Here is a 26,884-nt window from a genome sequence, read left to right as displayed (position 1 = left end):
CGTTAGTGTGTCCTTGCAGAGAGGATTCCGGTTCCGCTATGGGTGTGAGGGCCCTTCACACGGGGGCCTACCTGGAGCTTCCAGTGAAAAAAACCGCAAGACGTACCCAAGTGTCAAGGTGAGTGAACGCGAGAGCAAAGTTTGGCAGAGAGCAAATGTCACAGAGCGAGTACTAATTGACTTGTTTGAATTTTTCTCCAGATCTGCAATTACACGGGTAACGCAAAGGTTGTAGTGCAGCTGGTGACGGCCAAAGACCCACCCAGACTGCATGCACACAGCCTGGTTGGGAAACAATGCACCGATGACGGTGTTTGCATTGTGCAAGTTGGACCAAAGGACATGACAGCACAGTGAGTTCACAATTCTTGCATTTTGCCTTGATTCATGGCATAATTCCCATGCAGAGACCCCATGTTGTAGGAACTCTCCTGCACCCACCAATCCAGCACGATGGAGAAAGGAATTTGCATTTGCATCGTTCCAAGTTCAAAGTGACCCAGAGCACACCAGTCCTGGGGTCAAGAGTAGTCTCTGCTGTGGGAAACGTGACAGCCAAAAAGCACAGAGCAAATTTCCATAAGACGCAATTTTGCAATCACCCGCAAATCTCTTGAGTGCTGTTGCTGAGGGATCAGTGTTGGGAACACGAGTAAGCAAATCATTTGAGCCTGTTTCCCTGGTAGAAACTGGTCAGAGAAAAATGCCAAACTAATATAACTGTGTTTCTGGTCACCAGGTTTACTAACCTGGGCATTCTACATGTCACAAAGAAGAACGTTCCAGAGGTGCTGCTGGACAGGATATTTAATGAGAGATACCACAAGAATCCCTTGAATCCAAATTTTATTAGCAAGTCTTTGCTATCAGGTGAGATCTTTGGGTGTCTGTATACGTATTTCAGTTTGCTCTGTCTCTCCTGTCTGGAGAAATGTCTTGTTTGGCAGTTTGCATGTATGTAGTTACAGAGTTGCTAAATGTTTGTGAACCCCAAGTTCTAAAACTAAATAAAGAGAACCCAATTACAAATAAAAAATACAAAAAGCATTTACTTTTTGAGAAAAATGGTCCAATATTACATGTATTTGTTGGAAATGTATGTAAACCTTGGTTTTCAGTAATTGGTGTGATCCTCTTGATCAGCAATAACTTCAACCAAACATTTCTGATAACTGTTGATCAGTCCTGGCACATTGGTTTGGAGGAATTTTAGGCCATTCCTCCTTACAAAACTGCTTCAACTCTGGGATGTTGGTCAGCTTCCTTGCATGAATTGCTTGCTTCAGGTCTTTCCACAACATTTCTATAGGATTAAGGTCAGTATTTTGACTTGGCCATTCCAAAACACAAAGTTTATTTTTTTTTAAACCGTTCTGTTGTTGATTATTATTGTCTTGTTGCATTATCCAGCTTTTATTAAGCTTCAGGTGACAGGCTGCTACCCTGGCATTCTCCTGTAATCATTTTGAAATCATTGTTCTTGCAACAATTGTAAGCTGTCCAGGTCCTGAGGCAGCAAAGCAGCCCCAAGCCATGATGCTTCTTCCACCATGCTTCACAGTTGGGATGAGGTTTTGGTGTTGGTGTGCAGTGCCCTTTTTCCTCCAAACATAGCAATGTGCATTTCTGCCGAAAAGTTCCACTTTTGTCTCATCTGTCCACAGAACATTGACCCAGAACTGTTGTAGAACATCCAGGTGGTCTTGAAAACTTGAGACGTGCAGCAATTTCTTTTTTTTGGGGGGAGAGCAGTGGTTTCCTCTGTGATGTCCTTCCATGAACAACATTCTTGTTCGGAGTTTTTCTTAGAGTGGACATGTGAACAGAGACCTTAGCAAGTTCTAGAGATTTCTGCAGGTCTTTTGCTGTTACTCTTGAGTTCTTTTACACCTCCTTCAGCACTGCATGTTGTGCTCTTGGTATGATCTTTGCAGAATGCCCACTCCTGAGGACTGATGAGCGCTCAGGTCTTTAGAAATGCTTTTATAGCCTTTCCAGCCTCATGCACCTCTACATTTCTTCTGAAGTCCTCTGAAAGTTGTTTTGATTGAGGTGTGGTGCACATAAACAGATTTCTCTTGAGAAGAACAGGCTGTCAGTAACCTAACTTAGTGTGTCTTTTTTATAGGGCAGGGCACCTCTACAACCCACACCTCCAATCTCATCTCATTGATTCCCTATCTCCCTATAGCTTTTGTAGAAGGCATTATCCCAGAGGTTCACATATTTTTTCCAACAAATACGTGTAATATTTTCTCAATAAATAAATGAAGTATAATGTTTTTGTTAATTATTTAATTACATTCTCTTTATCTAATTTTAGGACTTGTGTGAAGATCAGATCACATTTTGGGTCATATTTATGCAGAAATAGAGCAAATTCTACAGGGTTCACAAACTTTTTAGCACTTAACAATAAACCTGACTTTATTGAGGGTTTACTTTTATTTAAGAATTTTTTTTAGGGTAAGAAGGAGTTAGTGCCAGCAGTGGGGGTTGCATCCAGTCGCAGTGTTCTACAAACCAGGACCAACAGTCCTGTGGGCATTGAGATGTGAGGAAATAGGTTAGAATAGTGCAAAGTTATAAATACTCTGAATTCTTCTGAATTTGGACACAGGATTATTATTGGGGCAGGGTGAGCTTACTTGAGGATCTGAGACAAGAATGGCTTCCAAATCAGTTGCAACGCAGTCCCCATGTGTTCTACAGACACTGTCCATGATGGCATTTATTCTGGAATGGAGCAAATTGTTTATCAAATGTGTCCATCCTGATCAATCAACCCTTCATCCATTCTGTTCGTTCACTGGCCAGTCCAGTACTGGTTCCTGTAAAACCCTAGTAATTAGCATGAAGTTTAGAAGTTGTGAGTGTGAGAATACATGATTTTTTTTATTGTGGATTAAGCCCTTTGAGCAACGTCGCCCAGTAATCCCTCAATTAAATCCTAGCCTAATCGGGGAACAACTTTCAATGAGCAATTAACCTACTACGTCTTTGGACTGTGGGAGGAAACCAGAGTACCCGGAGCAAGCCCATGCGGTCACAGGGAGAATGTGCAGACTCCTTACGGGCACTGGTGGGAGTTGAATCCATGTCCCTGGTATGATTTAGCATTGTGCTAACCGCACTCTACCATTTATTTATTTATTTGGTCCTTGGTCAAGTTCTACAGGAAAGATCTGTAAAGTTGAGGGTCCTTTGCAACAAAAATCTGAATTTGTCAATCAAGAAGTCAAATGGGTAGAAAACTAGGCCAAGATCAGCCCAGCTGAATTATAAATACATGGGACACTTGGGGTACATGCGACAAATAGCAATGTGGGCGTTGGTAGCTCCTGTCCATTTATTAGCTGACCTGTATTTATTGCCTTGCAAAGACCATTGGAATTATCTGTTTGGCCATTCAGAAATGAAGCCCATGGTTTCCCAGTCTTATGCAGAGCTACCCAGATGTAGTATTTCATTTTGTGTGGGAGCACTGTGAAGTTTACTTCCTGGATGGGTGGTTAGTGCATGGTATTTTTTTTATTCCTGGCTTACTGAAGGTTCACCGAGCACACTGTGAGAATTGATCTGTGTACATCAGTAATCAATATTGACTCTCTCTCAACCAACGTTCACAGCACAAGAGCTCCAGCACCTCAGACAAGAGTCCGAACAATTGGCCAAGGAAATGGACCTGAGTGTTGTGAGGCTGCAGTTCACAGCGTATCTCCCTGATGGCGAGGGCATGTACACATTGCCTCTCGAACCGGTTATCTCCAATCCCATCTTTGACAGCAGTAAGTATTAGAACGTGAAGCAGTAAAAGTGTGGATGGGACCAGAGGTGCAGCAACAGATGCTTGCAGGTTGCTCTGACTGTATTTAAGAAATATCTGTGCAACTACTTAATCACCAGTAAGGCCTCAGACCAGGTGCTGGTAGGTGAAATTAGTCTGGTTGAGTATTTGACTGTTGGTGTGGACATGATGTATTGAAGAGTCTATTCCTGTGCTTTGTCCCTGTTGAAATAGAACAAATTGGCAAACAAATAACACAGGGATGAAACAAAAAAGTGCATTCATTTATCATCTTTGAGGTAATAAAAAACATCCCAAAGTTACTTTGTGTTCATCCTTCGATTGTGAGGTACAGGATCAAGGACTTTGTTCTCAATCCCTTGCCGTAGTTCAGTCAGAAATTTGCATCACAGTTAATGTCAAAGCTAAAGACATGACAGTGGGCCACGGTAGTGCTGTAAATGTGGAGGTGCTGAACTGGTCCAGGCAAGGTCACACAGCACTTGCAGGTGTGAATTCACTGGTGGGCCAGTTAGAACTGACGTGTAGGTGAAGCTTCAATGAAATAGCCCATTCAAAAGAGTGAGACACAAGGGGTTGCTGGTTCTGGGATCTGCAGCAACAAGCAATCTGCTGGAAGAACATAGTCAAGCAGCCTCTGTTGGGGTGGGGGGGGGGGGTAAGGAATTGTTAATGTTTTGTGTGTCTAAACTGAGTAGAGAGGAGAGATTGTCATTATAAAGAGAAGAGGGGGAAGGGTGAATTAGCAGCCTGAGGTGATTGGTCGACTGAGAAGGAGTGAAGAGTGATGGGCAGATGGAGCTCAGTGGGGGAAGGGGGAGGTGGAGTTGGGAGACATGCAGGTCCCCCACTGGAGAATTGCCATCAATGGAGGAAGGAGAGCTGCTGAAGGGTGATTGGCAAGGACACAAAAGCTACCAGTGCTGAAGGCTGATGTGTAAAAGTGGTGAGAATAGGAACCATCAGGAGAGGAGGGTTGAGGGGCAGATGGAACCAAAATTAGATGGGCACAGGTGGGAGAGAGAGTTTGAGGTTTGAAGTAGGCAGCCCATCTAGGTGAGGCAGAGATTTTCATACACCTCCTGCAACCCTCACCTGGTGCTCTCGGCGTGGCCTCCACATCAGAGAGACCAAGCGCAGACTGTGTGACCGTTTTGCAGATGACCTTGTGCTCTGTCTGCCATTTCAATTCCTCTTCCCACACCAATTTGTCCATCCTCCACGACCAAGCTGAGAGAGGAACAGAGCCTCGTATTTGTTCTGGGTGGTCTACAAGCCAATGGCACGAGCATTGTCTTCCAATATTGGGTCTCTTTCATGCTCCTTCCAATCCCCCATTTATGCCTCTCTCACCTGTCTTTGTAATCCAACACTAACTACACATTCCACCTTGCAGTCCATCCCTATCAGCTGCAGTTTCCATCTGTCACTCGGCTCCTACCCCACAGTGTTTGTTGAGTTTTCTATCCGGGTTGGAGAATATTAATTCCTTTTATAATAAAGCTGGGTAAGGAATGTAAGAACATAAGAAATAGGAGCAGGAGTAGGCCATCTGGCCCGTCGAACCTGCTCCGCCATTCAGTAAGATCATGGCTGATCTGGCCATAGACCCATTTCCTTGCCTTTTTCCCCATAACCCTTAATTCCCCTACTATGCAAAAATTGATCCAACCTTGTCTTAAATATATCTACTGAGGTAGCCTCCACTGCTTCATTGGGCAGAGAATTACACAGATTCACCACTCTCTGGGAAAAGCAGTTCCTCTTCTCCTAAATCAACTTCCCTGAGCCATGAGGTTCTGTCCCCTAGTTTCCTGCCTCTATCTTGTGTATCCCTTTCATCATTTTTTATGTAGCAGATGAGCAGACACCCAATCTCATGCTTTGCTGCTGAAGAGAAGGACACTATTTTGGTTAAGAGTTTGAACACGAGTCAACAGAGTTTCATGTGTTTGAGCTCTGTCCTGGGCAAGGATCTGAGTTGGTGTGGGATGGCTGTGACTGACTGATACTAGGATTAACAAACTGAGGTAAAATTTGTCATTTGTCTGTTCAGAAGGCAACGGTCATGACTCACTGAAAATTCCCACTGCAGTTCTTGGGTTTTTCAATTGACGTTTGTACCTAGTATTGGAATTGGTCAGACTTAGTCAATGGGAGAAACCAAGGCCAGTGAGATGGTGGCTGAGCTAGAAAATAATTTGTCTACTACCACTGTCCTACGACCTCATTCAACCGATGTTTGGTAAAGAATGGGATTGGAATGATTATTGTTGCAATGTTACCAATCTGAGCAAGTTCCTTATTGTGGAAATGTTGTGGATTTATTTAGAACTCCCTGGGATCCTAACATGCTGATGTTGGGTTAACTGAACAGTGAGGGTAGCAGACAGGGATGGTGATTGTTTGCTGAAGCTGCAAGGTGTCAGCAGGATTCCTAAAACTTAATTCAACAAGGTAGGAAATCGGTTGCAGATGCTGGTCCACATCACAGCTTTGCTGTTGGTGCAAGTCAGAACACAACACCAGACCCTCAGACTGCCCCACCATTCAAGATGACCATGGTTGATCTATGCTGGCCTCAACTCCTCTTCTCTGCACATTTTATTCAGCTCCCAACACCAGGATCTGATGCTGAAGCGCTCAGTTTTACTCTCGAGTCACTGTGGGACATGGGTATATATTTGGATATCTGCCTGCTTGATCTCTGTGGTGTTAGAGTTCCTGGGCATGATGTAGTATGTTCTTCAGACAGGCTGTGAGACTGAGGAACAAGACAGGGTGGCTTCACTGAGGCAGAATGAAGTGGGGTTTGTGGTGGTACGTTAGACAGGGAATGACTGACTGCAGAGCCAACCTACTGTTGAGTATCTTCGAGGCCATTTCAAGCTATGATGGACACTTCTCTGCCAGAGGACTGTAACTGGTTGAAATAAGTAAACGTATTCAGACTGTTAGAAAAAGAAGTGTAAGTAGCACATTGGGACAGTTCTTCCATTGATCTGGATCACTACTGAACTTTTACTTCACCTCCGTTTTCCAGCATCACCATACCCCTACATTCACTCAATAATGGGAAATCTATTGATGTTTTCTTTGAAAGGACACAGTGGCTGAGTGTTTCCAACCATGAGATCAAGTTATAAAATATTCACCACCTTTATCTCATCTCAGTCCAAAACTATCTACTCCTTATGCAGAAGTTGTGCCCTTAGGCTCCAGACCCCTCAGCTGGGTAGACGTCCTACCTGAGTCCAGCCTGTTGAGCCGAGCGATTTAAAAAAAAAAAAAAATAAAAAAAAAAAAAAAACCCCACAAAATCTAAGTTTCACTGAGACCTCCTTTCATTATGGAGAATAGTTTGATCAATATCGAAACCCAATTTCCCTCGGGATCAATAAAGTCTGTCTGTCTGTCAATATTTCCAATGGCAAACCACATCCCCATTTCCAATGTAACTAATCTTCACCGTGCTCCTTATAGAATGTACACCACCTTCGGGTAAAGAGACCAGCAGTACTCTTACAGAATTGTACAGCACTGAAACAGGCCCTTCAGCCCACCATGTCCATGCTATCCTTTGTACCCACCTACACTAATCCCATTTACCTTCATTAGGTTCATAGTCTTTGATGCTTTGGTAATTCAAGTCCTTGACTAGAAGCTTGGATGTTATGAAAAAGTCTCTGCCTCTACCACCTCTCCAGAAAGAGAGAGAGAGAGCTTCAGTGTTTCATTTGATGAATATCCTTAAACTGTGCATTTGTAAGTTGTATTTTAGCTAATAAGATAATTTATAATTTCAGAAACATGCTTTTTGAAGTGATGAGGTGTTCTTAGCCAAAATCCTTCAGCTCTGATCACAACTATAAACGTCAGTGAGGAAAATCTGTCATGTAACCTGCTGCTGGAAGATGTTTCTGGGAGAATAGACTGGGAACAAATGGATCCATTAAAGGGTCTGAACTTACTTTGAGTGGTTGGCGGAAGGGCTTTAGTTGTCGCTGATCCCCTTTCCAGCTGGTTAACAATTGTGTGTGTTTGTCTTGGATCCCATGCACCTTGTGAATTTTTTTTGTTAGCTTCTACCTTTTGCTGTCCAGCAGAAGCCTCTTGTGAGCCAGCAACCACCTAATAAGTATCAGAATGAGGGAAGGTAACTGGGGCATCTTTCAAGGCATTGACAAAGATGACTGAAAGTTGAGCAACAAGACAGTGCCACCATAGAAACTACAGATCTTCCTTTGGACCCCTAACCATTTGCGACCTGATTTCTCTATTTGATTTTAGACTTTTTTTTGTCATAGTCGGGGGTGGTAGTGGGGATAAGCTCCCACTAACTATAAAGTGCTCCAAATGGCATGTGTCTCTGACAACCAAATCCAACTCTAGGCCTTCACTGTAGCCACTAGGCCCAGTGAAACTGTTTATACTGACAAGAGAACAGGCAAAGGCAGACCACTGGCACCTCAAAACCAGTTGCTTCGGACAGGTGGGGCTCAACAGCAATGGACAGCAGCCCGCCTGGGAGAAGGAAAACCCTGATAATTTTTTCTTAAACCTCTGCTGCCTTGCGGCCATATCCACCCACGGGAAAGGCTTCGGGAGCAAACTCTGAGGAAGAAGTTCAGAGCACCGGTGTCCCTAAGGCAGTTTGATGTTGTTTACAACTTCACTCTGGCAATCTCTCCGACACTGGTGCCAGGCTGTATCGGTGCTTGCTCTTCCCTTGGACTACGTCAGTTACATGGAGGGGGAGAACCCGCTGCTTGGGCAACAGACAGTTCTTCAAATCCTCCCACCCAGGCTTGCACCCAGGAGAAGACAGTCTACCAGAGGTGCAAACCCATGATGCCCTGGGATCGATGGCTACCTACGACTTATTTTTTTTCCAATGAAGTATAGAACAGCACATGATCTGTCTTAACTTGATGAGAGACTTGGGTAATGTTAATTGAAAGAAGAATCTTGAGTAAAACCATTGGCTGGTGTGATTGAACCTCTTGAGAACTAAGTCTTTGAATTATACATGGGCCTGAAGGTAGCGAAGACAGGAAAATAATGAAATGGTGTGAGAGCACCATAGCTTACAAGGTAGCAATGTGTATTAACTTCTGTAGGGGCACATGGTTTGATTTAAATTGCTGGAGTTTGGTAAGGTTAGAAACAGTGACTGCAGGAAGTACTACTGGAGAGGAGTGAGACACAAGGTACCTGTATACTTTATCCATTTTTTTAAAATTGCTATTAATCACAGGTTCTGCCTGTGGACTTTCTGAGGTATTTCCAACCAATTCATCTTAAGACATCAAGGATGTAGAACGGGAAATTCCCTGCAGTTGTTTTTACGATTACTTTTGAAATTATACGTGTATAACTCTTTCCCATTGGTCATTTTCTCAAGTAGAAACTGGCAGACATTTCAGGGAATGGAAGGATGAAATTTGGGTTTCTTTGCTCAAGAGCTGCTTTAGGGACCTGGTTAGGATCTTCATTGTTTACATGTGAGACATTTTATGCACTTCACTGCATTCCTAGTTTAAATTTTGCTGTTAATATTTTAATGTTTCTGACCTTCTGTTTGGCAGAGGCTCCAAATGCTTCCAACTTGAAGATTGTAAGGATGGATAAAACATCTGGCTGTGTGCTCGGTGGAGATGAGATTTACCTCCTGTGTGACAAGGTTCAAAAAGGTGAGTTGGGGAGGTCAGAGAAAGAAAAGTCTGGTGCAGGTCACTGTTCATTTTAGGCTCTAGCTCGTGCTTCAGGTGGGATGCAGATCCACGGTGTTCGTGTCTCCTTGCAACCAGGTCTTCGCTGTGAATCCACTGTTTCTGTCGGTGTTGTGAAAGGACTAGATACAGTGGATGTGGAGAGTATGTTTCCTATGGTGGGGGTTTTCAGAACTAGAGGGCACAGCCTCAAAATTGAGGGGAGACCCTTTAGAACAGGGGTAGGAGGAATATTTTTAGCCAGAGAGGAGTAAATCTGTGGAATGCTCTGCTGCTGCCTGCAGTGGAAGCTAAGTCCGTGCGTATATTTAAGGCAGAATTTGATCATTTCCTGATTAGTCAGGGCATCAAAGGATATGGCAAGAAGGCAGGTTTATGGGGTTGAGTGGGATCTGGGATCAACCATGAAGGAATGGCAGAGCAGACTCGATGGACTGAATGGCTTAATTCAGCTTCTGTGTCTTATGGGAAGCTATGAGAGTGGAAGTGTACTGTAGCTGGTACATTTGGCTGGCTTCATCTTCCAGCGGGCAAATTCACCTTGACAGTAACTGGGAGGTGGAATTGGCTGGAAGTGAAGATCAGTTGTTGAGATAATTCTGCAATTCTTTGTTAAAGAGGGGATTACAGACACATGATTACGAAAGGTTAACATGGTTAGGCACACCCTGCAGTGGCCATATCTGCTCAGTGTTCCTCAGATCAACAACTTCATGCCAGGATTAAATGTAGTGAGTCCAATGAAAGTACATCCTGCTTGAAAGAACAGTGCCACCGCTCCCTTAGGAAGCTGTACTTTAGCCCAGCATTCCCTTTGCAGTAAAGACTGCATAAATGTCACTGTCTGTGATTTGTGAGCGAGATGGACACTAAAGTGCAATCAACATATGATCTAAATAGACGAGTGTGTGATGACCAACACCTTCTCAGGTGGCTAAAGGACTTATTTCTGTGATCTTGTGAGCGGTTGGTGTTTGATATTTTAATCCCCTGTTCAAGTGGTTGGTCACAGATAGGATACACAGGATATGGATAAACAGGACATTTCATTAATCAGGCTTGGAGCCAGAGTACTGGGTGCTGGGGCCTGGCTATTTATATCTACAGGAATGGTGTGGGTGAAAGAACTGGGTATTTTCATTCCAGTTGACAGCAGGTGGGGAAGGTCAGAGAGGCGACCAAAAAAGTCATGGAAGACTAAGTGAATGGAGGAAAACCGTGTGGTATGGAGAAACATGAAGTTATATACCTTGATGGAAAGGTTACTGAAGCATAATATTTACACGGTGCAGAAAATGTTCATGTTTGGAGAGCAAATGCTTGTTACAAGAGGAGTGATATAAAAGCAAGTCAGTCCTGCTGGAGATGTACCAGGCTTTGATGGGACAACACATGGTGAGCTTGGTAGAATTTTGGTCTCCGTATTTAAGGAAAGATGTATTTGGAGGAAACAAAAGAGATGAGAAACTGTAGATACTGGAATCTGGAGTAATAAAGCAAACCGCTGCAAGAATTCGGCAGGCTGAGCAGCATCTGTGACGGTAAAGGGACAGATGGGGTTGTCACCCTACTAGGTAGCGAAAGTTGGCTCTTTTGTGAGGGTCCTTCAAGGAGGTCCCATTCTGATCACACTCTACAGTGTTTAGAAGATTGAAATGAGTGTGCATGATTCCATTCAGGGGAGGAAGTTGGGGGGACCTGAAACTTTACTGTTCTTGTTTAGAACATGTGGGCATAGTTTCAGAGAAAGGGGCTGCCTGCATTAGTCAAGGCTGGGAAGAATCTGGATTTCTCAAACTCCAGAAAACTGGAGGCCAAGCTATTGCAAAAGATGATGAACAGCTATTTGGAGGGTAGGTAAGCTGGTTATGGTAAAGAACAGTAAAGTGGAAGTGAGACAAAGGACAGATCAGCTGTAATTTCAGTGAGTGATGGCTGGCATGAGGCTGAGCAGCTGCCAAGTGTTCAATAACACAAGGTGGATGCTATGAGTGTTTCACCTAATCAGGAGAGTATGAACCTAGAGGATATTCTCAAAGGAGTGAGCCACTTGATACAATTACAGAGCAGCTCAAGTACAGGCCCTTTGGCCCATAATGTTTGTGCTGTCTGTATTGCCAAGTGAAACGAAATGTAATGAATAAACTCTCCTCAGGCTTCCAGCCGGGTACAGGTATCAATTATAAATGACATTTCGATTACAAACTCTGCCATCCCCAATGAAGATGTCAGAGTTTGTCATCGAAGTGTCAGATATAATCAAAATGTGTACCCGGCTGGAAGCCCGGGAAGAGTTTATTTGTCATATATGCCGGGAAAGCACTAGATCCTTTTTTTAAATAAAAAAGCACTAACTATATCTGCCTGCCATGATCCGTATCCCTCTATTCCCTGCATCAGGATTGATGAAGGGTCCTGGTCCGAAAAGTCAACTGTTTATTCATTTCCATAAATGCAGTCTCACTTGCTGAGTTCCCTTGGCATTTTATGTTTTTTGCTTTGGATTTACGGCATGCACAGGATCTTTTGTGCCCTCTCACCTTCAAGCTCTTTCCTCTAATATTTGATATTTCTTTCTGACTATCTACCCCACCTTTCCGATCTTGTATTTTGTATTATTGGAGCTACCCTGTCAGGTCTCCCCTCAGCCTCAGATGACCCAGGGAAAGCAATCCAAGTTTGTCCAACCTCTCCTTGTAGCTAATGCTCTCAAATCCAGGCAGCATCCTGGTGAGCCTCTTGCGCACCTTCTCCAAAGAACTTCACGCGCTTCCTGTAATGCAACAACCAGAGCTGCACACAACACTCCAAATGTGGCTGAACCAAAGTTTTATACAGTTGCAGCATGACATCCCAACTGCTATACTCAACTGATGAAGAACAAGTATTCCTTCTTTACTTGTGATGCCACTTCTAAAAGCTATTGACTTGGACACCAGAGGTATCAAGACGGTTAAGGGTGCTGCCATTAACTGTAAACTTTCCACTTGCTCTTGACCTCTCTCTTGCCCTGATTATACTCTGCCGTTTCTCTGCCCATAAACGTAACGTTGAACCGTGACAATAGAGCAGCCCAACCCAGGATCAGGCCCTTCTGCCCACTGTTGTGCTGAACAAATTAAACTAGTAATTAAACATCTAACTAAACTAATGCTTTCTGCCTACAAATTGTCCACATCCCTCCGTTCTCTCCGAACTTCCTTCACTTTCAACAACTCTGCTTGCTTCGGTGTCACCTGCAAACTTATTAAGCAGCTGTCTACATTTTCATGCAAGTCATTTTTATAAACAAGTTCCCAGCACTGTTCCATACAGAACATCACTGTTCTGTCAGAATAATACCCCTTTTCCGCTATCATCTTTAGTCTTCAAAGTTCAGAGTGTATTTCTTAATCGGAGTATGTCTGCTAAATACAACCAAGAGATTTGCAGCAACCTTAAAGCTAAGAAAGAATAGAATCCATTCAAAATAAAATCCCACACAACAGATTGTCAAACACCCAGTGTGCGGGAGGGGGGCGGGGGGGAGAACAAATCGTGCAAACATTAAAAATGTAAACAATTAATACATGGAGCATGAACTACAGAGTCCCCAAAAGTGAGATTCAGTGCTGCGGCAAGTAAACCTCACAGAGCAGTGAACAGCAGTTTGTCTTTCACCCTCAGCCTTGACGCCTTATTATTTTTAATGTGGTTCAGTGCTTAAATCGGACAAAGATTGATTCGTTTTTCACCCTCGGCCCTAGGTCCCACCATTTCAATCAGCCCCAAGTCTTTTCCATAAATGGCTGCTGTAACCGTACCTGCGTTAATGAGAGTCCAGTTTGCTGAATCCTTCAGGATACCACAAAAATGTCAAGTCATACAGATGGTTCAAAAACATGACTCTTAAAGGGAAATTACAGACTGTGGATTACAGTGATTGTAATCCAGAAAAAGTTTATTAATAGAATAGTTAGTTTTGCTTGCTGCCTGTAAAACATTGCCATGTCTTGCCAGTGCCATCTTTACCAGAAGGCCAAAGGTCATATAATGACTAAACAAAGTTTGAGTCCAATTTACCAACTCTCCATGTTCCTTAATCTCTGGATCAGCCTACAATTAAGGACCTTGTTAAATGTCAGATATTTTGTTTGATTGCTGTGAATCTTCAGCATTGTCCGACAGTGCGGTGTATGCTGAGCCATCATGCTTCATCAAGACTTAGAATTTTAGTTAATGAGAGACTCAAGCTTTATGGAGCTGAGGTCAGAAATAACTGGCTATCCTTCAGCACTTAAAAATTTGCTGTTATTCAGCTTATGTCAATTTGTATACAGTTTAAGATAGCACTAAAGATGGGTGACAGCTTACTGATGGTTCATAAAGCAAAAAGTGTATGTATACTTTGATAATAAGTATACTTTGAACTTTGATATCCAAATGAAAGCCATTCTGCTGCATGTTCATCTAATCTCTATTTAAGTGTTCTGCTACTTGTTTACAGAGTCAATCACTTCTATTGGAATCATAAATTTTTCTCATCTTTACCATCTACACATTTCTGATTATAGCCTCACTCATTGTTGAAGTTTTCACCTGTTACTCCCCCTCTGTCATTTATCCATTTTTCTCCAATGCTCATAACCTCCAATATTAAGTTTACAATCGTAGCCCAGTGCTTGACACGTTATGCCCTGCAAGTTGAATTTGTACCTGAGATGTGTTGTTTTATTCTCCATGCAGTGAATTTTTATAAATGGGGCCATATTCTAACATCTTGCTCTAATGTTTTATTCAAACATTTGATTATTTTGTGTCTTCTAGCTTTTCCTGAAGTTTGAATGCTGAGTACTATTGCTGACTACTTTTCTACCTTCCTGACTAGTTTAAAGGTCTTATGGCCCTATTCTTATCTCTGTCCATGTGGCTCATTCTGTTTCTGTGCAAGATGTGGCTCAATACTAAGAGAAAGAATGCTACATTTTCCCCACCCTCATTACTGATTTTACTCTACTTGTCCTCATTCTCTACCTTACTCCACCCTCAGTCTGCATAGTTTCCATTAAAGCTGGTCCTTCATAAGAAACAGGTAGTTTATACCTGCTGAACTACATTTTTCCTGGTTTTTGTATTCACTCTTGAGTGTTACCCTCACAGTAACACTAGTCACACAGTCTATTCTCTGTATGCCCCCTACCAGCAGTGACTGGGGACTGGTGTAAATTGCCCAGATGTCAAGGCAACACTAGCCTCTACCCCCTTGTTAACTTGCAGCAGGAGGGATCTAAGCATAGATCCTGTAAGTAGATCATTTACAGGTGTCCCCCACTTTACGAATGTTTGCTTTATGCCACTTCGCTTTTACAAAAGACCTACGTTAGTAAACACGAGGAAATCTGCAGATGCTGGAAATTCAAGCAACACACACTTTTGCTTTTACGAAAATTTTCCACATATAAATTAATGGTTCTTTGCTTTTCACCATTTCGGCTTAAGAAAGGTTTCATAGGAACGCTCTACCTTTGTGGGGGGGGGGGGGGGGGGGAACGGACTCCTGTACTGTCAACACTCAGCCTGCCACACCTGAGACTTCGTTCATTCACTTTTGCCACTGTTTAATTCTCAATAACTTTCAACAAGTGCCGGTCACAATTTTGATTTGTCATTGCACAGATTACGTCAAATACTGGGCAAAAAGCAGTTGGTGACAAATTCTATAAAGATAGATTAGTTTTATTTGTCACATGTACGTGCAGGAAATGCGTTGTTTGCATCAAATCAAATCAGCGAGGTCTGTGCTGGGGGCAGCCTGTAAGTGTCATCACACTTCCAGTGCAAACAAAGCGTGCCCATTATTCACTAAACTAATCATGTGTCTTTGGAATGTGGGAGGAAACTGGAGCACTCAGAGGAAACCCACATGGTCACGGGGAGAACATGGAAACTCCTTACAGACAGCGGTAGGAATCAAACCCCGATCTTACAGCTGACGCTGCGAAGTGCTTGCACTAATCCCTATGCTATTGTGCCACCTCCTTACACCAGTTGTACTCTGGTTCTGCCCAACTGAGTGAGTTCTCCAATCCAAGCTGCAGTCCACACACAGTTACCAGAGAATTCAATCTGTGGGTTGTGGATCTGAGTAGAAATCACATTAGAATAGGACCAATAATTGCACTGAAACAGGGCACTGAAGTGCAATGAGAAACTTGTCTTGCATACTGTTCATACAGATCCATTCATTACAACAGTGCATTGAGGTAGTACAAAGTCCAACAACAGCAAATGCAGAATAGTGTTACAACACAGAGTGCACTGCAGGGAGCCGGTAAGGTGCAAGGTCACATCAAGGTAGATGGTGAAGTCAACAGTCCATCTTATCATACTAGGGAAGCATACGGTAGTTTTATAACAGTGGGGTAGAAGTTCACCTGAGCCTGGTGGTACTTGCTCTCAGGCTTTTGTATCTTTTGCTGAGTGGGAGGTGTGCAATGAGCGAATATCCGGGGTGGGTGCGGCTTTTGATGATGCTGACTGCGCAAGAAGTCCATGGAGGGGAGGCTGGTTTCTGAGATTATGCAGAGCTGTATCCATCATCCTCTGTGGTTTCTTGCAGTTAGAACATGAGGCATAGGAGTAGAATTTGGCTGTTCAGCCTATCGAGTCTGCTCTGCCATTTCATCATGGCCGATCCATTTCCCTTTTAACTCCGTTCTCCTGCCTTCTCATAACCTTGCATACCCTGACTTACCAAGAATCTATCAATCACTGCATTTAATACACCTGATGACTTGACCTCCATGGCCACGGGTGGCAACTAGTTCCACAGATTCACCGTCCTCTGGCTGAAGAAATTCCCTCTCATCTACAGTCTAAATGGACGTCCCTCTATTCTGAGGCTGTGTCTAGTCCTAGACTCCCCCACTATAGTATATATCCTCTCCACATCCACTTTATCTAGGCCTTTCATAGTTCCATAGGTTTCAATGAGATTCCCCCCCACCCCATATTCTTCTCAATTTCAGTGAGTACGGGCCCAGAGCCATCAAAAGCTTCACGTACCCGGAATTTCAGCCCAAAATTTACGACCTTTTATTCCCAGAATCATTTTCATGAACATCTTTGAACCATCTCCAATGTCAGCACATCCTTTCTTAGATAAGGGGCCTAAAACTGTTCAGGATACTCCAAGTGAGGCCTCACCTGTGCTTTTAAAAGCCTCAGCATCACATCCTTATTTTTATATCGTAGTCCTCTCGAAATGAATGCTGACATTGCATTTCCTTCCTCACCACTGATTCAATCTTGCATGAGCTCTCCCAAGTCCCCTTGCACCTCAGGTTTTTTGAATTTTCTCCCTATCTAGAAAATAGTTTATGCTTTTGTTCCTTCTACCAAAGTGCATGATCATACACTTCCTGACTGTATATTCCATTTCTTTGCCCATTCTCCTAATCTGTCCTTTTACAAACTCCCCTCATCCTCAACAGTTCTGCCATTCCACCTATCTTCATATTGTCCACAAAGCTATCAATTCTGTCATCCAAATCATTGACATAGAATGTAAAAGGAATCTGTCCCAACACCAATCCCTGTGGAACACTGCTAGTCATTGGTAGCCAATCAGAAAAGGCTCCTTTTATTCCCCACTTTGCCTTTTGCCAATCTGCTAATGTTCTAGCCATGCTAGTTATCTTTCCTGGGTTCTTATCTTGCTAAGCAGCCTCGTGTGGCAGTGTTAAAGGCCTTCTGAAAATTCAAGTACACAACATCCACCAACTCTTTGTCTATCCTGCTTGTTATTTCTTCAAAGAATTCCAACAGATCTATCAGTTTTTTGAGCAAAAGGAATAAAAGTTTGGCATGGACTAGATGGACTGAAGGGCCTGTTTCTATGCTGTAGGACTCCATGACTATATTATTCCCTTGTGATAGCTGATAATTCCTCCCCATAGTCCTGTTTTCCTTCACTTTCTCCCATGACGAGAGAAGTGAAGCCAAATTCCATGCCATCCAAGTGACAAGAAGGATGGCAGTGCATCGGCTGCTCTGAGAATGGAAAAGTGGGCAGAGAATTCTGCCCTTGGTTGTTCATGGTAGGGGTTGGGATGATTTGAAGTGCAGCAGGTGTGCGTCAATCTCCAATGGAGGAAGTAGCAGCTCTTGTTGCTTTGCAGATGACATCCAGATCCGTTTCTATGAGGATGACGAAAACGGCTGGGAAGCGTATGGAGATTTTGGTCCCACGGATGTTCATAGACAGGTAAACAATTGTTATTTAACTCCATCTACACTGCACATTGGGTATGTGTGTGGTTCTGCCCTGTCATACCCACAAATGTAAATGTAAACAACAAACATCGCTGAGTCAAGAGCTGGAAGGAAGCCATTGGTTGTGCTGTGATGTCGCTTTGAAAGGTTTTAGATCCCCATTCTGGAGCTCCCTCTCTACAACTCAAATCTCTACATTATTGATTTGAATTCCTCTAGTTCCACCATTCCTTGTGCAATCCAGATCACCATTAGTATAAAAATATATTCACCAATTCCATCTGATACACTTGCCAAGGTTCTTAATTTCTTTGATTAACTTTTTGGACTGTGGGTGTCCTATAGTTTCTAGCTCCTGAGACTGGAGCTGTTCAGTACGATCACCTTTCATTTAATTAAACTTGAGAGTAAATGGTCAGTGTGATCATTTTTAATTGAATGATAAGCTTACCTTCCCAATATTCACTCTGGTGAAACAACAATGTAAAATGCTCGGAATTCAGCCAGCCGTGCAGCAGCTGTGGAGAGAGAAGCTGTTCAAAGTTGAAGGTCAGTGGCCCTCCCTCAGTTTTGGTAATGCCTGGCTAAATTGAGACATCAGTGGCTGCTGTGGAAAGTCACTGAGATCCCCCTGGACATCAAGACCTTTCGAAGTCTCTACATTTAACAACATGAGGAACGTACTGCCTGGTTTCTTGAGCTCACCCCACTAGTCAATAAGATCACAACTGATCTGATTACAACCTCAACTCTATATTCACATCCACCCCAATAATCCATGCTAATAAATTAAACACAGTGCATCTCTGCTTTCAAAATATTCATAGTCTCTACTTCCGACCTTTTTTTTTGAGAAAGGTCTTTTCTCAAAGGTCTTTTTTCAAAGAGTGTCTCATTACAGCCTTGAGTCTTCCCACCAAGGATCTGATGTATCCACTTGTCAAAACCCTCAAGTCGAGTTTCCTCTCACCTCTCCAGACTCTAGCAGATACACGCCTGTCCTATTTAATCATATTGCAACACCAGCTACTCTATGTGTTGGTCACGTGGAGTAACACACACAAAATGCTGTTAAGCAGCCTCTGTGGAGAGGAGTTTTGACGTTTCAGGCTGAGACTCTTCAGGAAGGGGACTTGCTGAGTTCCTGCAGTGGTGGATGGAGCTGAACCATAACCATGAGATCCTGCAGGTGCTGGAAGTTTTGAGCGGCGCACACAAAATGTGGGAGATACTCGGCAGGTCAGGCAGTATCATTGAGAGGAATAACCAGTCGACATTTTGGGCAAAGGCTCATCATCAGTCCTGATAAACATCGACTGCTTATTCCTCTCCATAGATGGTGGCCTGTTGAGTTCTTCAGCATTTTTTGTGTGTTACTCTGGATTTCCAGCATCTGCAGAATCTCATGTTATTGGTCTTGTAAACTTTCCCTGGTAGCACTAACGCCCAGACAGTACTATGCATTGTTGCTATCACCAGTCCTTTGGAACTGATTGACATTCATTGAAATTGGTGGGTCTTCAATTCAGTGTAGCCCCATTATGGACGTTGAAGAAAAGGGTTGCTTGGTTACAGAGGTGACTGCCAAAAGACCCTGCTGTCCCTATAAGAATACCTGATAACCATCGCGTGCCTGTGACCTGTATGCAGATTTTTGGTGCATCCCCTGAATCCCGTCTGCATTTTCTTTGCAGCTCACGTTGTGTCATCAGTAAACAATTCTACAGATGCTGCCTGGCTTACTGAATGTTTCCAACTATCTTTGTTTTTTAGTTTAGATTTGTAGTTCTGTAGCTCTCTGATTTTCCTGTGCCCCTAGTCCCCTCAATTGATGCATGTCCCTGAATCTCAGCTTTGATCCCTGTGGAGTCCTACTGGTGACAGTCATCTTAAATTTGACCCATTCATTCCCACTGTTTTCTGCTTATTAATCAGTCCATAATCCACATTAGCATAAAATGCCCAATACTGTGCATATCTTGTCCCATGTAAACCACCTTGAACTGCCTTGTGTTAAATTTTCTTGCTTGCTTGTTACTGTGCACTCTTAAGTAACACACACAAACTGCTGGAGGATCTCGGCAGATCAGGCAACATCTATGGAGGGAAGTGAACAGTAAGTATTTATGGAGGAAAATGAACAGTCAATATTTAAGGCTGAGATCACTCATCTAAACTACCTTCCACTCTAATTTTGTTTTGATTTCCTGTGATGCCTTAATGAAGACCTTTAGAAAGTCCAAACACGCAGCAACCAGTTCACCTTTGTTTATACTGCTAGTTATAACCTGAAGTAATTTCAACAGAATTGTGAAATATGATTAACAATTTGACTCTACCAACTCCTATCCTTGTTTTTGTAAGTTCTCTGATAGGCAGCACTGTGCAAAAGTCTTGGGCACTCTAGATAGATATATATATATATACCTAAGACTTTGCACAGTACTGTATTTCCTTATTAATGAAAGTCCAGCATCATCCCTGCTGAAGATGTCAGATAATCTAATCTGTTTTCTCTCCCTTATTTGCTATGTTTCAGTCTATGGGTCCACTCTGGGGCAAATGGAAAAAGACAACCATAGATACTATCTTCAGTTTTGTAGGAGTCAATGGAGGAATAGAGGAATGGAGATTCATTCCTCTAGCAATCTCCTAATTTATTTCTGCAGTATTTTTAAATTCGTGCTGATTCCTTTGTGCTCCTCCTCCATTCTGAATCCATGGTTCTCCATTATTTGTGGGAGATTTTCTTTGTCCTCTGAATTTCTGCATCTTTTCCTTTTTCCCCAGCATAACTTCTCCTGTACGCCTGTAAGGAAATAATCATCTTTTTGAATCAGGATGCGAGGGAAAATAAAGTCATTTATTTATTTTTAACCAAGCAAAGACTTAATCAGCTGAAAATACGAGCAACTCATCCACCCCCACGACTTGCTTTAAAGATCAAGTCAAGCCCCATTATTTGATTTGCTGGTCTAGAGACACGGGTGCCAGGTCTTTCTTCCTTCCAAACCACTAGTGCCAGTGTCCAATGAATTGAAACCCATTTGCCCACACATCAGTCCCTGAACCACATATTTAATTGACTCCTCCTATTGCCAGTCCTTGTATGGCTCAGGTAGGAATCCGGGCATTTACCTTTGTGGCTCTGAGGCTGCTCACACTCCCTCAGCAGAGTGTTCCTCTGTCTTGTATGTGTTCCACCTTCCGAGGTGCAGTCCCTACTCTCTGGTCCAAGGCAGCCCTGGAACCTCTCACTTGTGGCTGCAGATAATCCCTACGATTCTGTCCACTGAGTTACAGAGCAATAGCATGGATACACTCCCTCCAGCCCAAATGGTTCATGTCAACCATGCTGCCCACCCACCTAGTCCCAATTTCCTGTGTTTTTACTTTTGGCCCATATCCCTCAATCCTGTATATATCTGTCCAAGCATTCTCACCAATACATTTCTTTTCACTGCCCTTGCTTGAATACTCCCTCAGTCTCCACGTGAACTGGTCTTTTGGATCGTGCAAGGTCTAAGGTTCCTTGGACCCTCCCTTCTGAATCCCATACCTGGCTCTATCAGTCAGCCCCTCCTGAGCCTCTTGAGCAGTCCTGCAGTGTGTGAGTCCAGCATCAACTTTGAACTGAAGATCCTCTCGAACTACGGATGTCAGCTGTAGATGTGGTCACAGTGAATTCGGGTGGAGGTCGAATCCCACAGACCCCAGCTGTCATCCCACCTGAAAACATTTATTTTAGATACCTTCATTAACTTATTTAATTCTGACACAATTGCCCTTATAGTCTACACTTGGAGAAAGGTAACACATGATAGGAGAGTAGAAATGGGTGAGCCCAACAGAGAGATTCCCAGCTAACAGTGCTGGAGTCACCTGCCTTCAATTGAACAGTGATGGTTGGTTAACAACAAAATGAGAGCCTAAATCTCCTCTACATTGCTCCATTTTAAAATGACAAAATGAAGGGAAATTAGTGGTTAAAGATTTCAAAATTAAAATAAATTCACCAATTGGTCAGGGAAGTTCACACTTTGTGAGCAGTTGAGGTATAATTAGTCATTTTAGAAAGGTTTAACTTCCTTATTGCCTCCCTCAGTTAATGAGGGAAAGGATAACATATGTTCTTTAAGTCTTCCCAGCTGCTATAACCTCAGATTGCCTGCTCCCTGATCTCACATCTCCTTTCCAAATGTCCCATGAGTCCCTGTTGCATCGCCTTGCTTCCCCTCCAGAACTGCAGCTGCCAGTGGATCTGGCCATCTCACCAGAGGTTGAGTCCATAGTGAGGAAGGCAAATGTAATGTTAACATTCATTTTGAGAAGACTAGAATATAAAAGCAGGGATGTAGTGCTGAGTTTTTGTAGGCCATTGGTCAAACCACACTTGAAGTATTGTGTTTAGTTTTGGACTCTTCATCTCAGAAAGGGTCCAGAGCAGGTTCACAAAAATTATCCCAGGAATAAAAGGATTAATGTATAAGGAGTGTTTGATGGCTTTGAGCCTGTGCTTGTTGGAGTTCAGAAGAACGTGGATGGGGATCTCATTTAAACCTTTTGAATCTTGAAAGTTCTAGTTAGAGTGGATGTGGAGAGGATGTTGCCTGTAGTGGGAGAGTCTAGGTCCTGTAAGATGGTGGCTTGCTTGGTTGCATCAGCCTCTTTGGGTCCAACCAGTGGTGTAGTTGTTCATCCTTTGTCTTTCTTACAATTGCAAGGCACTGCCCGTACTAAACACCAGGTCCTGCAGGTCTCCCCCGGTAGAGAGCTGCTGGAAAGCAGTGGAGCTAGGCTTGTGTACTGTGTTATCGCCTGCTGCAGCCACCCAGGGAAGTAGGCATTGCATGCAGTCATGGTCTTACAAAAGGTGCAGATAGTTGTGTCGGAAGTTTTTCTTGTGATTGAAAGACCCTGTTGGACGTTGGTAACGTAGGATACTGCAAGTCATTTTCGTTGTCGAGACCGACGGCTGCGAGGCCTCGGCTGTTGCACAGACCAGGCCCTCATGCCGTGGCCTCACTTGCTGCAGCTGCCCAGGGGAGGAGGTGCCAGAGGCGAAGTGGGAGAGGGCAGTGATGCAGCCAGCGGGCTGGAACCCATGCTAGGTTAGGGGCTGGCCCCTCCCGTCGCTGCTGTGCTCTAGTATTCACCCTGCGAAGGCTCGCTGGAGTGCATTCTCCTGCGGCTCCACCAGTGCATAATGCTGCATGCCTGTTCTCGTAGAATCGTGGCTTCAGGACAGCATCCCATGCACCATCAGTCTCCAGGCCATGACACTCAGGGATCTGGGCTAATATTATTTAATTTGTGACTGTGTTTTTCTGCTGTTGTAACCATGCGTGAGCATTAGGTGATGTATGCTGTGAGTGTCTTGGTACTGTTTTGCTCCTTGCCCCCGGAGGAACACTGCTTTGTTTAACGGTATACACGTGTATGGTTGAATGACAATCGATCTTGCACAGTCTTAGAATAGAACATCCCTTTAGAACAGAGATGAGACATTTCTTTAGCTAGAGAGTGGCGAATCTGTGAAATTCATTGCCATAGACAGCGGCAGAGGCTGTCATTGTGATGGGCTCTTGATTAGTAAGGATGTCAAAGGTTATAGAGAGAAGGCAGGAGAATATTTAATGGGGTGCAGAGGATTGATAAGGTGGAGCAGACTTAATGGGCCAAATGGCCTAATTCTGCTTATTTCTAGTTTTGTCCATTCAGCATGAGCTCTGTCCTACAGTTTTAGATGCAAAATGTATGATCCCACATTTGCCATTCATTCTGTGATCTATTATTTTCTGTGCAATTTCTCCTTCTCCCTCTCTCTCTGCCCCTCTCAACCCCTCCCTCTCCTCCTCTTTCCCCTCCCCTGTGTATTACTTCTGTTTGCACTGTTCACTGTGAAGGCTGTGTCCATGTCTTCAGCAGGTATGCTGCCTTCTGCCCATCATCCATTTATAAGCAGAGTTTCCTTTGCGTAATACTTCTGGCTGTCCCTATAATTTCAACTCCCTCGAATCCTGGCAATATCCTTAAATATTCTCTGCACTCTCTCCAATTTGATGTCACTTTTCCAGTTTAATGTAGCAGTGTACCCAGAACTCCAAAGTATAGCCTCATTGGCATCCTGTAAAAACGTTCCATGACGTTCCAGCCTCTATGCTCCGTGCGCTGCCTGATGAAGGCCAACATGCCTGAAGCCTTCCTCACTACCCTGTTTACCTGTGACTCCACTTTAAGGGAACTGTTTTACTGAACTCCAAGTTCCCTCTGCTCCACAACATTCTCCAGAGCCCTCACTGTGAAAGTACTACATTAACGTAACACCTCATGAGAAGGGGCCATGAGAAGGCCTTGGCGGGCAGGATTAAGGAAAACGCCAAGGTATTCTACAAGTACGTGAAGAGCAAGAGGATGAGCAGTATGAGAATAGGACCGATCAGGTGCGATAGGGGAAACGTGCATGGAGTCGGAGGAGGTAGCAGAAGTACTTGATGAATACTTTGCTTCAGTATTCACCAGGGAAGAAGACCCTGGCAATTGTAGGGGTGACTTGCAGCAGACTAAAACACTTGAGAATATAGACATTAAGAAAGGATGTGCTGGAGCTTTTGATTTTTTTTTGCAAACTTTAAATAAAGGCACAGCATTTGTTACTCTCCAGTCTACACTACAAATATCTCAGTCAAGACTCCCACAATTTCTTATCTAGTCTCCCACTGTGTCCTTGGATGTACCTAGTCAGACCTTTGAGATTTGCATTTAAGGGATGAAGGTAGACATCCAGTACCACCTCTGCTATAATGTCAGCTTTTCCCCAAGACCTCCCATGAACTATCTCAAGTCCCAAAGTCTTTCTGTCTGTATCAATAGTAAAATCAGACAAACACTCACGGAGGACCTCTCCCATCTCCTGCAGCTGTACACAATGATGTCCTCTGTACCGTGGGTGGTAACAAGGAGGTTTTGGGATAAGTTAATTACTGTTATTGAACCAGCTGCAGTCTCTTCAGCAGTGCAGCTAGACTGAATCTGTGAGGCCACGTGCCAGCCCTGGTACCATGAGATGTGCCAGAGTGGGATTTAAACCTGCCGCCTGACAGATAAGAGGGCTACCCCTGATCATGGTTAGGTTGGTAGATGCCTCTACCTCTGTAGTGCACTCCCAGCTGTAGTCCATTCAATGTAGGTGTAATTTCTTGCGTTTTCTCAGTTTGCTATAGTGTTCCGGACTCCCCGCTACTGGAACATTTCTATCGAAAGACCAATCACAGTCTTTGTCCAACTGAAGAGGAGGAAAGATGGGGAGACAAGTGAAGCCAAAGCCTTCACGTATTGCCCCAGAGTGGAAGGTAAGCCTCTGGAGCTGGCATGAAGCAATGGTGAGTGGGTGGTGCTGAGCTCCTTGATGGGTTCAATGGTTAAAGTCGGAACCGAGCAGCTGAAAGAAATGGAGAGCTTGCACTCAAAGCAGCCTCTGGCAACGAGAAACATTTTGAGAAGTGTAACCAATGGTTGGCTCACTCGGTTCTTGGGGTAGTGCAGTGTGTTGTTTGTGGGGCTGGTGTACAGTGCCGAGCTGACCCTAACCTTGCCTGCTGGACCGAGGTCAGGGTGGGATGATTTCACGCGGTGCCAGAGGATGCACTTGTAGGAGATGCTGTAGTGGTGAGGAGCCATGTGGCTGGCTCTCCCCACACATATGCTGTTAGATTAGAAAATGGCTAATCGTTCTGACATCTGTCTTCGTGTCAGCACTCCCAGTCTAATCCCACCCTCTCTTCCCTGTACCCAACCTTCCCCCTAAATCAGTGTTTGTTTCCTTAATAGTTAGAGGGGTGTGTTGTGGCTTAATTTACTTCCCTGCACTGAGTTCCTAGCTTTCCCAAATCACAATTCATGTCACTCATTCTCCCTCTGCAGACAGGGAAGAAGTGAACCGGAAAAGGATGAAGAGGCTTCCACACTTCTCCGATCACTTTGGAGGTCCATCAGGAGGGTCTCCAGGAATCGGGGGAGGAGGAGGAGCAGGTGGTGGAGGTGGTGGTAAGGCCTGGATTTTATTCTTCGTCCTTAAAGAATGTGGTGTTTACTGTAGGGTTTGGAGAGAGGCCAGTGTTTGACTCCCATGATATGGGGGAGGGAAGGGATAGGGCAAGCCTTGTTGTTTGGGCATGGGTCGCAGCACAGTTGGTCTTGGGGGTGTGGTGAGCCACAGGAGGGACATTTATGAAGCTGGTCCTGACAGGTATGGGGGGTGGTGGGAAGAATTTTGGCAGTGCTTTCCCAAGAAGGTGGGTGTTTGGTGTGGTGGTGACTTAGGGGAGGGAGGCATTCCTGGGCATGTTGGCATGTGATCTTGGTGGAGATCTCCACCTTTTGGATGTTGGAATACCCAAACTCTCTGACAGACCAGGAGTAAAGATTCTCAGGGCCATTGTTGTTTCCTTTCAGGTTTCAACTTTTTAAACTACTCGAATACTTTTGGAGGCTCACTCTGGGTAAACCAGCAGGGGATGCAGCACACGGGGGGAGCACAGGGAGGAATGGAGCTCGCTGTGGAACAGGATCCTTCATCCCAGTCAGTGGAGGTTTCCGACAGAGGCCCGCAGGAAGTCCAGCAGCTCAGTGACCAGCAGGCCCCTCTCTCTCACTCCGGTAGGTGACCAGAGTTCAGGAGAGCCACCGCAGTGTGGTGAGTGTTAGCAGTGTGGTAACCGTGGATAAGATGTCAGGTGTGAGAAAGGTGGTTCCAAATCTCAGATATTCCAGTGTGCTAATCAGCGAGCCACAGAGCTTTGTTGATAACGGCTTCAGGGATGTGCATAGTGAAGTTGTGGAATGAATGAAGATTCCACCTCCGTCAGCATGAAGGTAATTTTTGCAAAGTAAGGAATTAATATGAAAATACCTCAATGTGAATGAGGTGGGATTTGGTATTCCATTGATTTAACATAGAACTCCAAAGCTGAATGGTACATCGGATAAAACCTGTGACCGCCATTAACATACGGACCCCTGTGGCCTCAAACGAGTCTCCTCAGTGGGCACTGGGGAAACCCTGCCTTGGCTGGGAGTCACACCAAACTCA

General features: G+C 44.0%; 1 protein-coding gene across 2 annotated transcripts in view; it reads left to right on the top strand.

The window, feature by feature from the left end:
• The window catches only part of nfkb2 (nuclear factor of kappa light polypeptide gene enhancer in B-cells 2 (p49/p100)), a 75,337-nt gene that overhangs the window by 27,990 nt on the left and 20,463 nt on the right, over window positions 1–26,884 (top strand). For both annotated transcript variants that reach the window (XM_073025086.1, XM_073025088.1), the window contains 9 exons: window positions 20–118; window positions 202–353; window positions 740–870; window positions 3,630–3,788; window positions 9,397–9,501; window positions 17,700–17,785; window positions 25,007–25,145; window positions 25,717–25,839; window positions 26,248–26,451. In XM_073025086.1, coding sequence (XP_072881187.1) covers window positions 20–118; window positions 202–353; window positions 740–870; window positions 3,630–3,788; window positions 9,397–9,501; window positions 17,700–17,785; window positions 25,007–25,145; window positions 25,717–25,839; window positions 26,248–26,451 — 1,198 coding nt within the window. The remainder of the gene's footprint in view (window positions 1–19; window positions 119–201; window positions 354–739; window positions 871–3,629; window positions 3,789–9,396; window positions 9,502–17,699; window positions 17,786–25,006; window positions 25,146–25,716; window positions 25,840–26,247; window positions 26,452–26,884) is intronic.

Source organism: Hemitrygon akajei, chromosome 21 (assembly GCF_048418815.1).
Source record: "Hemitrygon akajei chromosome 21, sHemAka1.3, whole genome shotgun sequence".
Taxonomy (NCBI): Eukaryota; Metazoa; Chordata; class Chondrichthyes; order Myliobatiformes; family Dasyatidae; genus Hemitrygon; species Hemitrygon akajei.
This window is presented reverse-complemented; position numbering and strand designations above follow the sequence as displayed.